The sequence below is a fragment of the Trichosurus vulpecula genome, chromosome 3, assembly GCF_011100635.1.
Source record: "Trichosurus vulpecula isolate mTriVul1 chromosome 3, mTriVul1.pri, whole genome shotgun sequence".
In the NCBI taxonomy this organism is placed as follows: domain Eukaryota; kingdom Metazoa; phylum Chordata; class Mammalia; order Diprotodontia; family Phalangeridae; genus Trichosurus; species Trichosurus vulpecula.
In genome coordinates, this window is record NC_050575.1 from 144,782,929 (window position 1) to 144,796,489 (window position 13,561).

Here is a 13,561-nt window from a genome sequence, read left to right on the forward strand (position 1 = left end):
CCTCTCCTACCTTCTATAGCTCATTGAATTTCCTGCTTTGCTTGCTTAGCCACTTGGCCTTAAAATGAGATGAACATTACTTGTTAGTCTATGCAAGGGTTAATCGATTTTAGGGGACCAGTTATACATCTAGCTGCAAAGGTGCCTCTGAACCAGCCTGAGCAAATGGAATCAGTCAAAACACCATTGCCAATGCAGAATTAATAGCATTTGGTATTTCTACGTGCACTTGGCTTAGGGCTCCACAGATGGCTTTAGGATTAAGAGAAATGTCATGACAATAGAAGCAGTAAGTTGAAAACAAACTTTTCCACTGAGGAGAGTTCATTCTATCCTGTTTGCTCTTTTTGGGATTGATTTCCTGAATGTTTGCATTCAAGTCATTTGAGATATGTGGGTAGAGAACATCACACTACCATGGTCTTTGATTCTCTGTGTTAGTTGAAAATAGATTTTTTAACTAATTAATAGCTTAATTGGAAAATGAGGTGGGTGGCTTATATAGCAAAAATGCAAGATGATAGATGGATAAAGTTGGAAACCAAGTGGGTACCCATCAATTCGTGCCATAGATGATGCTGTAGAAAGAGTCTAAAGGACCTCACTTCAAACCTCAGCTCCACCATTTACTACCCATGTGATCTTTTGTAAGTCACTTAACACCTATGGGCCTCAGTTTCCTCATTGGTAAAATGCAGGAGTTTGACTAGATGACCTTAAGGTCACCTCCATCTCAAGATCTATGACTCTGTGACAAAATAGAAGTTGTGGTATATGGATGTATTGGAATATTATCATGTAAAATGAAAATCAATGTGAAGAATTAAGAGAAAAATGGAAAGACTTCTATGAACTGGTACAGGGCAAAGAAAGCAGAAGCAAAGGAACAATTTGTACAATGAAAACAAAACTAAAAGTCATAAGAACTCAGATTAAGGACAATGACCAGTCTTATTTCCAGAGAACTGATGATGAAACATATTTCCCTCTTGAGGAAGTTAGGTGGCATAATAGAGAATTGGCCGTAGAGTCAGGAAGACCTGAGTTCAAATCTAGCCTCCAACATTAGCTGTATAATCTTGGACAACCTTTGTCTGCCTCAGTTTCCTCATCTGTAAAAATGAGTAGAAAAAAGTCACTACTTCCCAGGGCTGTTGTGAGAATAAAGCAAAATAATACTCGTGAAGCACTTCGCAAACCTTAAAGCACTATATAAATGCTAGTTATTATTATGATTATTATTTCTTTTCTTAGTAGCATGATGTGAAATGTTGCTTACACTGTCAGAGGCAGTCATCATGATAGCTTATTTTATTTAACAGTTTTTCTTTGTAATGAGGAAGGATTCTATGTGCAGGGTGGTTATTGAGAAGTAACAGGCACAAGAAATGCCCATAAAAATAAAAAATACATTTAAAAAGTCAATAGATGGACAGTGCCAATACTATATTGGTACCCTCAAGATAGAAAAGAGCCAGAGGGAGGCCTTCATGTTGGGTGTATTTTCAATGGATTATTTACGGAATGGCATGCATGGCAGCAGTCACAGACACAATGAGAAGATATAGAAGGAGAACCCATCTGATGAGGTCATAGATCTAAAATTGTCAGAAATCTTTGTCAGCTGTTTTGTTTAGGGGGATTTATCAGGAAAATATGGATTTAAAAGGTGAAGGCAGCAATATCAGAGCTGGAAAGGACCATAAGGAGGGCTGTCCTGGCAAATTTTATCAACTGTCTGGTGAAGGTCGGGGGAAGAATGTTTGTGAGACACACTTTTAAGTTTAATCTGCATTATTAACACTTGCATCATCACTTTCTTAAGTCTAGACAATTATTAAAACAACAAATCAATATGATATTTGTAGTATTTGCAGATTTCTGAGTTGTAAGTGCTCACACTGAAAATTGAACAGTGAGTGGGCAGGTTTGAGTTAGCTCAAATTTAAGGCAGGTGAATATTTAAACCAATGATTCTCTGATCTTGCAAAGCCCCAGGGAACACTCAGGTACCCTAAGGATTGTTACAGAGCTTTTAGAACAAAATTAATTTAAATTCAATTCTTGTAAGTTATAAAGAATAGGCATAGCCCCTTGGCAAAGAGGTTAGGGAACTGCATAACTGGACAGAGAAAGCTGGCTGAGACTTCAGAAAAGAGGGAAGAGTTCTCTTAAAGTTCTCTCCAGTTGACACCCGTAACATCTCTTAGTATCCCATTCCAGTTTTTAAATCCCACTGAGAGTCAAGGATTCTTTACTTCTGACTAAATTAAACCTCTTCGAGTTTAATGCAAACTCATTACTCTTTTTTTTTTAAGTCTCATGGTACCTTTTGCCTTTTGCCACCCCCACCCCTGTAACAGTTAAGCAAACCCAACTGACAGAGGAACAATGCCTGTCAATTTATGCATCATTGTGCATTCATTGTCTCTCCCATCCCCATCCATTTTCTATTCTAATCCAATAAACATTTATTAAGCTCTTATAACGTGTGAGGCACATAGTTCTGGGGATATAATTAATCGAAAGAAAGATAGTCCTTGCCCTCAATAAGCTTATAATCTAAAGGGGGAGACACACACACACACACACACAAAGAATTCAGGAAAGCGGGGGAGGGGGTTTAGTTGGGGGAGAGGTAAGTGGTGTGGAGAGGTAGGGGACTGGGATACCAGGTATTACCTCGCTTGGGGGCATCATGTTCTGTGGAGTTGAGACTAGTCATGGCTGCAGATGCAAAGTGAAGACTGTCTCCAAAAAACACTGTCAATTGATGAAGCATTCTATATCTATTGATTCTCAATTCCGTCTACTTCCCAACTATTAACCAAGAGGAGAAAGTTAGGTTTAAGCAAACCACCATCATCACCTTGACTGCTTTCTCCCCTCAGACTCCGAATGAGATAGCCCAGGACCCCGAACTCAAGAACAGCAATGTTTGGAATAGCAATATTCCCAGCCCAGTGCCCCGCTCCCACCCCGGCATCATCCCTGGGAAACAACCCTGGTGGATGCAGCCTGGCAACTCCTCCTACTGGTGTTAGTCACAGCTACTGAAGACCCAGAAAAGAAATTTCTTGTTACCAAAGTCCTTGGCTTTGTCAAATGCTTCCACATTAGAAACTGATATGATTTAATTGGTGGAAATGACATTGAATAAGAAGCATTACCATTGGCTTTGCTGCTGCACCCTAAGGACCATGGAACTTTTCTATCTAACCCGCCACTGAAAGCTTCTATGTATGCTGAGCTCCCTGAGAGTGAGGACTATTTTGCTTTTCTATTTGTATCTCCAGTGCTTGGTATAGTGATTTGCACATAGGAAGTGTTTAAAACATTCATTCATTCATTCGTCTGTCCTATGAATCTAATATTGGTTTTCACATAGGAAGTGCTTAATACATTCATTCATTCATTCATTCATTTTCCTCCGAATCTGATATTGGTCCACGTATTAGAGTTTAACTGCCTTAGTGTTGTTTTCAATCACATTATTGTAGTCATTGTGTACATCATTCTCTTGCTTCTGCTTTCTTTACGCTGCATCATTTCATACAATTCTTCATGTTATTCTAAAATCTTCATATTCTTCCTTCCTTCCTTTCTTCCTTCCTTCCTTCCTTCCTTCCTTCCTTCCTTCCTTCCTTCCTTCCTTCCTTCCTTCCTTCCTTCCTTCCTTCCCTGATAGGGAGAGATAATTGGGGGAGATCAGATTTGAGATTTCATCAGCATAGAAAATTTCTGGTAAGGAAATTCATTTTACCAGTGAAGATTGTACCTACTCTACAACTTTAGAGTCTTACAGAGTTGTCTGGGGCATGGAGAAGTTGAATGACTTGCCCAGAGTCACACAGCTAGTAGGTGGCAGAGGTAAAATTTGAATCGAGGTATTCTTAACTTGAAGATTAGCTCTCTAACCACTGTACCATACTGCTGTTTCTTATGGCACAATAACAATTCCATTATGTGCATATATCAGAATGTATTCCTCCATTCCTCAATCACTGGGCATACATTTTATTTCCAGTTTTGTTTTGGTTTTTTTGCTACCTCAAAAATACTACAATGAAAATTTTGGTATACATGGACTATTTCTCTCTATTTTTGGCATCCTTGGAAATAGATTTGCAGTAGTGAGATTAGTGGATACAAATAGTTTAGTGGCTTTTTGTCCGTAATTTCAAATTGTTTTCCAGAACAGTTATACCAGTTCACAATTTCACTGACTTAATTGACTTAACTATTAATCTACCTGACTTCCTCCAGGCCCTCCCACATTGATAATTTTTGTCTTGTATCATATTTGTCGACTTGGTGGGTACAAAGTAAAAGCTCAGATTTGTTTTCACTTGAATTTATGTTATTCTTAGTGACTTAGGCTCTTTTATGTGGTCGTTAATAGGTTGCACTTCTTTTTAATTTCAATTAACAAGCATTTATTTTTTCTTCCACTTGCCCTCCCCAACTGAAAAAAGAAAAGAAAACTTTTGTCCTCTGGAATCACGGCTGGTCATTGAATTAATCTGAGTTCTTAAGTCTTTTAAAGTTGTTTGTTTTTACAATACTGTTGTATTGTATATAAATTTTCTCCCAATTCTGTTCTTTTTCACCCTACATCAGTTCACACAACAAGGTTTTTCTGAAACAACTCCTTTCATCATTTCTTAGAGCATAATAATATTCTGCTACATTTTTATGCTATAATTTTTAAAATCATTTCATACCCCTTTATTTTTCAGTTCTTTGCCATAATAAAAAGAACTGCCATGAATATAAAAAATAATCTTCTTGCAAGACTGGAGGCATGATGTTAGGGGCTTAAAGTTAAAAGAAAGTTTAAAGTTAAAGAAGTTAAAAGACTTCTTGGGATAAAACAATCACGATGGCCAAGAGCACCATCAGGAATATCTGGACCACTGAAGAGATGAAAATTCCCTCTGATGCCATCTCTGTCCCTAATACAGATTGGCATCATTTGAATGAAAAAAACAAAACAAACAAAAAAGCCCTAAGATGCCAAAGGCCTCTTTTACCCAACTTGTTCTAAGGACTAAGTTAATACGAAGACTCAACCTACACTGTCTCCCATTCAGTTTTCTGTAGTCCAGAAGAGTCAAACATGCAGGCTGGCAACCCTCCTTTGTGCTACAGGAACCAGATTAAAATGTGTTTGGGAAATATTTAGCAAAGTAAAAATAAAATAAAACATAGATAATGTTAATCTGTGATTTTCTAAGTCAATACATGGCACACAGGGATCTTTATTTATGGTATAGTGGTCCCAGTTCTATTTCAGTCCGACATCCCTGCTCTAGTCCATCAGTCAGAATCCCGCCCCCCCGCCCCAGGAGCATCATCAGGATAGTTTGCATTAAAACAGCAACTGGTCATATCTTTTGATCTCTTAGGAATCTTTATTAGATTTTGTAGATGTAGGGAAACTGCCCACTGTTCTCATATAAGCCCTGCATATACTTGAAAAGAGACACAAGCTGCCCAGTTTCTCATGTCCCATCTAGACTTATGGTTATGACACTTCATCTTTCCCTAGGCCGTGTCTTCCCAACTCCTAATTTTCCTCATAGGACCAGTTTTCCATCGTTTGTAAATTATTATTTTAGCATAGTGCATTAGAGCACTAGTTTTGTAGTCAAGTGGCCCGTGTTCAAATTCTGATTCTGCCACTCACTAGCTGCATGGTGATGGGAAAATCACTTAACTTCTCTGACCTTGAGTTTCCTCATTTGTAAAACGGAACTAACACCTATACTATGGGGCTGCTAGGTGGCACAATGGATAGAATGCCAGGCCTGGAGTCAGGAAGACTCATCTTCCTGAGTTCAAATCTGGCCTGGGGCAGTTATCAGCTGTGTGACCTTGGGCAAGTCACTTGACCCTCTTTGCCTCAGGTTCCTCATCTTTAAATGAACTGAAGAAGGAAATGGCAAACCACTCTAGAATCTCTGCCAAGAAAACCCCAACTGGGGTCACAAAATGTTGGTCACGACTGAAATGACTGAACAACAATAACCAAAAAACACCTATACTACCTACCTCAGAGAGTTATTGTGAAAAAAGAGTTTTATAAACCTTAAAGTATTACATAATACGTGCAAGCTATGGTAGCTATGAGACTATGGGCAAGTTGCTTTACTTCTCACTTTTCTCGTCTGTAAAATGGTGATAATGGTACTTGCATTACTGATATCATAGTTTGGATATGAGGAAAGTACTTTGAAAACTGCAAAGCGATGTAGACATCTGAGCTGTGGATGTCATCATTTTAATCTTTCTTTGCTACTCTGTAATTCCTCCTGGAGACTCGGAAACTGTTTCACTGGCAGAAAGAGAAAGGCAAAGTAGGGTCACCATAGCTCACCTCAAGCCTCATGGCGCTATGACCTCATCATTATATTCCTTATTTGGAATGTGTTTTACCCTGTTCTCAACCTGCCATATGGTAGGCTATGGAATGAATCTTCTACAATGTTCTTTTATACAGAAGCCCTTTGGTTAAACCGTGCTCCTCCACCAACTACTTAGCTCCTGAAACAAATTTATAAGTCAAGAAGTTGCAGCAGATTCAGAGTAAGATGATGGACATTTCTGGCTCTGAGAACTAAATAAAGTACATATTAATTTGCTTTTCCAGATAGATTTTTTTTTTAGCTACTGACTTTAATTAAGCTCAATGTGAATAGAGCAAAGCAACTTGAAGAACTTGTTTTTTAAGAGTCTGCTAAATAAACTCTTCTCTGAACTCTCAGCTGCCAGGTCCCTCATTGCTGGCAGTATTATCATAAGGAAATTACCCATTAATACACAATAAGAAGAACATCTGGAGCCATGTTTGGTTTTGTAATGAAAGTGTAGACTTTCCTACACCTGGTCTCACCTCCAGCTATGATGACTATTGGGGATACGTTTGCTTAGCTCCCAAGGAAGTGGGAGGGTGAAACATGGGAACAGGAAAGAAGGTGAGAACATTGGCAAGGAGAGTCAAGTGGCCCATCAAGCGTGAGGAAAAAAATGGATGAGACTGACCAAAGAAGGCCACGGAAGACTGAAGGAAGTGGTGAAATACTCTGCTTTACAGATGTATGGGCAGTGGTCGGAGAAATGGACAACATGGCCCATTCTACTGTGTCTGCATGATTTTTTTCAGGTTGGTCATTTCAGCAGCCAGACATGGTTGCTTCATGGGCCAGAATTGTAGCCATTAAGAATACTGCTGGGAAAACGCTATCTGTTTTAGGGAGAAAATGCTGTGTAGGGAGTAGAGTAGTGGACTTGGAGCCAAGAAGACCTGAATGAATCCTTCCTCAGATACTAGCTGTGTGACCTTGGGCAAATCATTTAACCTTTCCAAGCCTCAGTTTCTTTCTCCAAAAAATGGGGATAATACCTGTAAGGCCTACCTTATAGGGTCCCATATGAGGATATAGTGAGGTAATATAGATAAAATACTTGGCAAATCTTAAAGTACTATAGAAGCATTGATTATTATTCATAGGAGATCATGGAACTTAGGGCTGGGAAGTACCTTAACAATTAGTCTGAGCTTCTGGGCTAATAATTCACTATTTCACAAAAACTGTTGGGAAAATTGGAAAATGGTAGGGCAGAAACTGGGCATAGACCAATATCTTACACCATATACCAAAATAAAGTCAAAATGGGTTCATGATTTAGGAGTAAAAGCTGATACTATAAGTAATTTGGGGAAGCAAGGAATAGTTTACTTATCAGATTTATGGAAAAGTAAAGAATTCACGACCCAACAAGAGATAGAGAGCATTACAAAATGCAAAATGGATAATTTTGATTATGTCAAATTGAAATGTTTTTGTACAAAAAGAGCCAATACAACAAAATTAGGAGGGAAGCAGAAAACTGGGAGAAAATCTTTGCAACTAGTATCTCTGATAAAGGCCTCATATCTAAAATATACAGGGAACTGAGCCAAATATATATGAATACAAGCCATTCCCCAATTGAGAAATGGTCAAAGGATATGAACAGGCAGTTTTCAGAGGAAGAAATTAAAGCTATCTATAGGCATTTGAAAAAATGCTCTGGATCACTACTGATTAGAGAAATGCAAATCAAAACAACTCTTAGATATCACATCTCTCCTGTCAGATTGGCTAAAATAACAAAACAGGAAAATGATAAATGCTGGAAAGGATGTGGGGAAATTGGAACATTGTTGCATTGCTGGTGGAGTTGTGAGCTGATCCAGCCATTTTGGAGAGCAGTTTGGAACCATGCCCAAAGGGCTATAGAAATGTTCATACCCTTTGACCTAGCAATACCACTTCTAGGGTTGTATCCCAAAGCAATCACTCAAGCGGGAAAAGGACCCATATATACAAGGATATTTATAGCGGCTCTTTTTGTGGTAGCCAAGAATTGGAAATCAAAGGGATGCCCATCAATTGGGGAATGGCTGAACGAGCTGTGGTGTATGAAGGTGATGGAATACTAATGTGCCATAAGAAATGGGGATGATGCAGACTTCGTAACAACCTGGAAAAACCTACACGACATAATGCTGAGTGAGCGGAACAGAGCCAGGAGAACATTGTGCACAGCCACAGATATATGGATTCTGTGAGGACCAACCCTGACATACTTCGCTATTCTCAGCAACCTAAGGTGCAAGGACAACTCCAGGGGACTCACGATGGAGAATGCTATCTTCATCCAGAGAAAGAACTGTGAAGTTTGAATACAGATTGAGGCGTACTACATGCTGGCCTTTTTTGCTTCTCTTTTGTTTTTGTTTTTGGGTTTGTTTTTTGGTTCTGTTTCTTCTTTCTCATGATTCATTCCATTGGTCATAATTCTTCTCCACAACTTGACTAGTGTATAAATTAATTCAATGCGAAGTTATACATGGTAGTTATATGAGATTCCGTGCCGTCTTGGGAAGGGAGGGGGGAGGGAGGGGAGAAAATCTGGAACTCAAAATTATGTAGAACCGTGTGTGGTAAACTAAAAATAAATAAATAAATTTAAAAAAAAAGGAAAAGAACCTATATGTACAAAAAAAAAATTAGTCTGACTCTCTCCTCATTTTATAGATATTGAAACTGGGACTCAGATATAAGTAACCCCACCGAGGCCAGGTAGTAAGTGGCACTGCTGAAAGAGTGGTAGAGCCAGGTTCTCTGATCCAAAGTCCAGTGTTCTTACAGTCCCATTGGCTGCCATCTTTTACCCAAGAAGCACACTGATGAGTGCATCCATGGATCTGTGATTCTGTCAGTATGGGTATTTCCACATTTGTTGATTCCTACTTTTTCATGGGACCTTCATTTACATCTTCCCATAAGTTCTCCATGTGAGGAGGACCTCTTCATGTTTTCTCAACATCATGAGGATAACTATGGAACCTCTATGCTGTCCATGATCAATCAGTCATCTCTCACTCTTACTAATGTGGATAACCTAATGCCTTCTTCTTTCAGACTACCTTCCTGTACACTGTATTTATCTTATATGTACTTGAATATTTACATGCTGTCTACCCCATTGGACTACCCTCCTTGTGAACAGGAGCTATGGGGATTTTGACTTTCTTTGTATTCCAAGCACTTATCACAATGCCTGGCACATAGTAACCACTTAATAAATGTTTTTAGACTGACTGATGAAAACATCTTCTTCAATGATCTATTTCCCTAAGGACATTCTTTACCTCATTATTATATTCCTTATTTATAATGTGTGGTACCCTGTTCTCACCTGCCACATACCACTCTATTTCCTTTTGGGTGATATTCAATTTTAATCTTTTAGAGATTACAATGTTTCATGACACTTATGCAACATCACTAGAAGAGTATTGATATTTGGTTCAGGGAGAAAGTGGAGGTCATTAAAAATGTTTTGTCATTTCCCTGAAACCATCCAGCCCATGACTCTCCCCTTTTAAAATTTTGGGTTCAGCACATGTCTTCTAGCAGCATGTATTTAAGAAATAAATACACATATATGTTACACATGCAAACACGGACACATGTACACATATACACATTTTACTTCCTCTCCTATCTGTGCTTCTGACTCTTCCCAGACTTCACCACTCAGTTGCCTTCTCACTTGGGAATATCCCTTCTCCATGCCAGCCTCTTTCTCTCACTAGTGAACTTCTTCTGGGGCCCTAATTTTGTGATTAGTTTTGGGATCAGCCACATTTCATTTCCCTCCTACCTGTACTTCTGACTCTCGCAGACTTTGCCACCATGCCTTTGCAGGTACCTTCTCCCCCACCCCAAGATCCTTTTCAGCTTCCTTTTATATGCTATCTACCCCATTAAAATGTAAGTTCTTCAGGAGAAAGAACTCTCTTTCTTTTTGCTTTTTTTTTGTATCCTCAGTGCTCAACATAGTTCCTGACACATAGTAAATAATTAATGTTTGTTACTTATCTCTCCCCCAACCCCAAACACACATATTTTCTTCAGCATCCTTTCTATGCTTCCAGAAAACACATTGACTGTGGTGTTAGAATTTGAATGTGGTAGCTTCATTCTCCATAATAGTGAGAAGAATTTATTATTAAAAATTAACAAATCTTTTCCATCTTTTGTTTGTTTGTCGTCTTCTTGTCTCATCCTTAAATGCCCTCATTGTGACTTTGCTTAGTTTGGTCTCTCACTAAATTTTTTTAAAATTTGCTTTCTTTTTCATTACTTCTTGCTATTTTATGAGGAGATTCTGCTTATAATCTCTCATCATCCTTCTCTGTAAAATTTTATTTTTAAAAAATATTACAAACCAAAGTTGCCCTTGGCTGCCATATCTATCCCTCTTCTTGGTGGCTACGTCAACATTTGCTGATGAAGGCAGTTTTTAGGTCTTTTAATCTCTTCTTCATAGCATTATATTAGCTAGGCACCTGTGTCATTGTAATTAATGCCAATGTTCTTTCTTCTACCCATTTCCTATATGTTGGTGTCAAAAACTTGGTTAAATAGATCAGATTGGAATTGCTTTAATTTCACTCTTTTTCTCATGTTGTAGGGAGTTGATCAGAAAACCCCGGATCAACTGAGTCTTAATATCTTAATTAAATTATAGCATGTAAAGGGAAGGTAACAGAGACAACAAGATGTAAGGGTTCACTGCTTAAAGACTTTGAAGAGGTCTGCTTGCACCATGTAAATGGTGTTCCCCTTTCAGACTTTAGGTAGTGTACTCCTTCAGGAGGTATGAAGAATTTTCTCAATTAACTTGATGGAATTATAGATTCCATAGATGGAATTATAGAGTGGCTAGCCATTGTATGGCTAAAAGATCAGTTACAGCCATTGGTGGCCTTTGAAAATCAAGAACAAATTCTGAGGAGTCAGTCATCTCTAGAAGTTGAGGACAGAACCAGTTATGCAAGAATATCTCAGTTTGAGAGAGGGAATCGCTTTATCTTTTCTCCTTGTAACTTTTTCAGAATTCAGTAGGGTAGGGAGTAGATTCTGTGGCAAATTACCCGATAGGAGACACTGAGTGCAGCAGAAAGTAGGCCCTGAGAATCTAATTTAGTTAATCTGTGGAGAGTAGCAAGCTCATAAAGCTCAGTGGAGCAACCTGCCAGACTCCCATGTGGCACCCAGAGGGAACATTGTATGGCCACCATTAGAAAAAAAAGGAAAAGAGAAAGTGGCACCCTGAAAGGAGTTACCTTGGCCATATGAATTTACTGGATCTGTGACTCTGTACTAGGATGTCAACTCTGTGTGTGTGTGTTCACTTTTCTGACTAATGATCTGTGTATTTGTGGGGAAATACTGTCCAAGTTTAGTAGAAGAATGTTTTATTATTACTGTTTATGCTATGCTGTTTCAATAAATGCCTTTGAGTTAATTCTGAAAACTGTCAGACAACTAAAGGTGAATGCACTGGTGAGTTATAGTTGTTAGACTGAAAACCTACAGAATGCCCTGAATCTGAGCTAGACATGGTCTGGAAGACTGTCTGCCAGTGAGAGTTGGGGAAAAGGCAATCCAGACAGGCTATTATAGTCCTTTTTAGTCCTTTTTCTAGTTTTATTAATGATTACCCAATATGAAACACTTGAGTATCCTACTTCCTCAGTCTGTACAACTGAATCTTCAGTGATTTCTTATCCCCGTTGATGCTCTTAAGTAATTAGACCAACTCATAAAATTCCAGGAATAGAAAGAAACTCCTGAGTTCATTTTTTTGTGTATCTCCTTGCCTCTAAGCAGAACTGACATTTGGGGAAAAATGAGTCAGAATAGTTGTTGTAGTGAAAAGAGCATTGGGTATGTACATTTTATATTATTATTAGTCCTATTCCTACCAAAGAGTTCAAAGAAAAAGGAAAAGGACCTATGTGTACAAAAAAAATTTATTGCAACTCTTTTTGTTGTGACCAAGGCCTGGAAACTAAGGAAGTACTCATGAATTGGAGAATGGCTGAACGAATTATGGCATATGATTATATTGGAATACTATTATGCCAAAAGAAGTGCTGAAGGGGATGGTTACATGGAAACCTGGGAAGACTTCTATGAAAAGATGCAGACTGAGATGAGCAGAACCAGGAGAAAAATTTATACAAAGCAACATTGTGAAGAGGAACAATTTTGAATTACTTAAGGCCTCTGACCAATGCAGTGATCAGTCATGATTCAAGAGGACTGATGATGAACAATGCTATTCACCTCTCAACAGAGAGGCGATACGCTCAAGATGCAGAATGAGACACATTTTTGGACATGAGCAATGTGAGAATTTGTTTTGTATGACTATAATTATTTGTAACAAGGGGTGTTTTTTTGGTTGTTTTTTAAATGAGAGGGGGGAGGTGAGAAGAAGAGAAACTAAATGCTTGGTAATTTAAAATTAAATTAAATTAAAATTTTAAATGGAAAAAGACCAAACTGTTGTTCTAAAAAATAACAAATGAAAGAGTACTGGGCATACATAGAGTACGAATACCCAAGTCCTACTCCCCAGTCTGTGATTGACAAACTGTGTGATCTTCACTTCCACTTTCAGAGTTTCATTTTTATCATGTGTAGAAATATAGAAGTTGGAGAATAGACTAGCTGATCTGACATTCTAGGCTGACATTCTGCGAGTCAACTTGGTATAGTAGAAAGGAGTCCAAAAGCCTGGCTTTAAATCTTGGCTCTGCTACTTATTACCTGTGTCACTTACAATCCTTATTTCACAGCTTCTCCCTCCATCAATCGAGGGGTTTAGACTAGTTGATTGATCAGGGCCCTCCTGGCTTGAGATCTTATGCTCTTTCCTACAGTCCAAAGTCATCGGTGACATCAGCAGCTGAGTAGTCCTTTTGGATCATGCTGGTTCATTTTGAATTCAGGGTGTTCTGGCAAATGGATGAAGCAGCTCTGATAGCAGAACAAAGCATTGGTGAAGTCCAGGGTAGTAACTCAAGGAGAGGAGAGTTGTTACAGGGAAATAAATGAAAAAAAAACTCAAATGGCCTTTGGTGGTTGGGTGTGGGTAGGAAGCCTATTCTCAGGGCTGAGGCTGCTGGGTTTATTTTTCTAATCTCGATGAC

General features: G+C 38.6%; 1 protein-coding gene across 1 annotated transcript in view; it reads right to left on the bottom strand.

Annotated features, from left to right (window-relative positions):
- The window catches only part of LOC118842250 (snRNA-activating protein complex subunit 5-like), a gene marked incomplete at its 3' end in the record, with an annotated part of 33,932 nt that extends 31,207 nt beyond the window's left edge, over window positions 1-2,725 (bottom strand). Inside the window, exon 1 of the mRNA XM_036749842.1 lies at window positions 2,683-2,725. Coding sequence (XP_036605737.1) covers window positions 2,683-2,725 — 43 coding nt within the window. The remainder of the gene's footprint in view (window positions 1-2,682) is intronic.
- Between the last annotated feature and the right edge of the window lie 10,836 nt (window positions 2,726-13,561).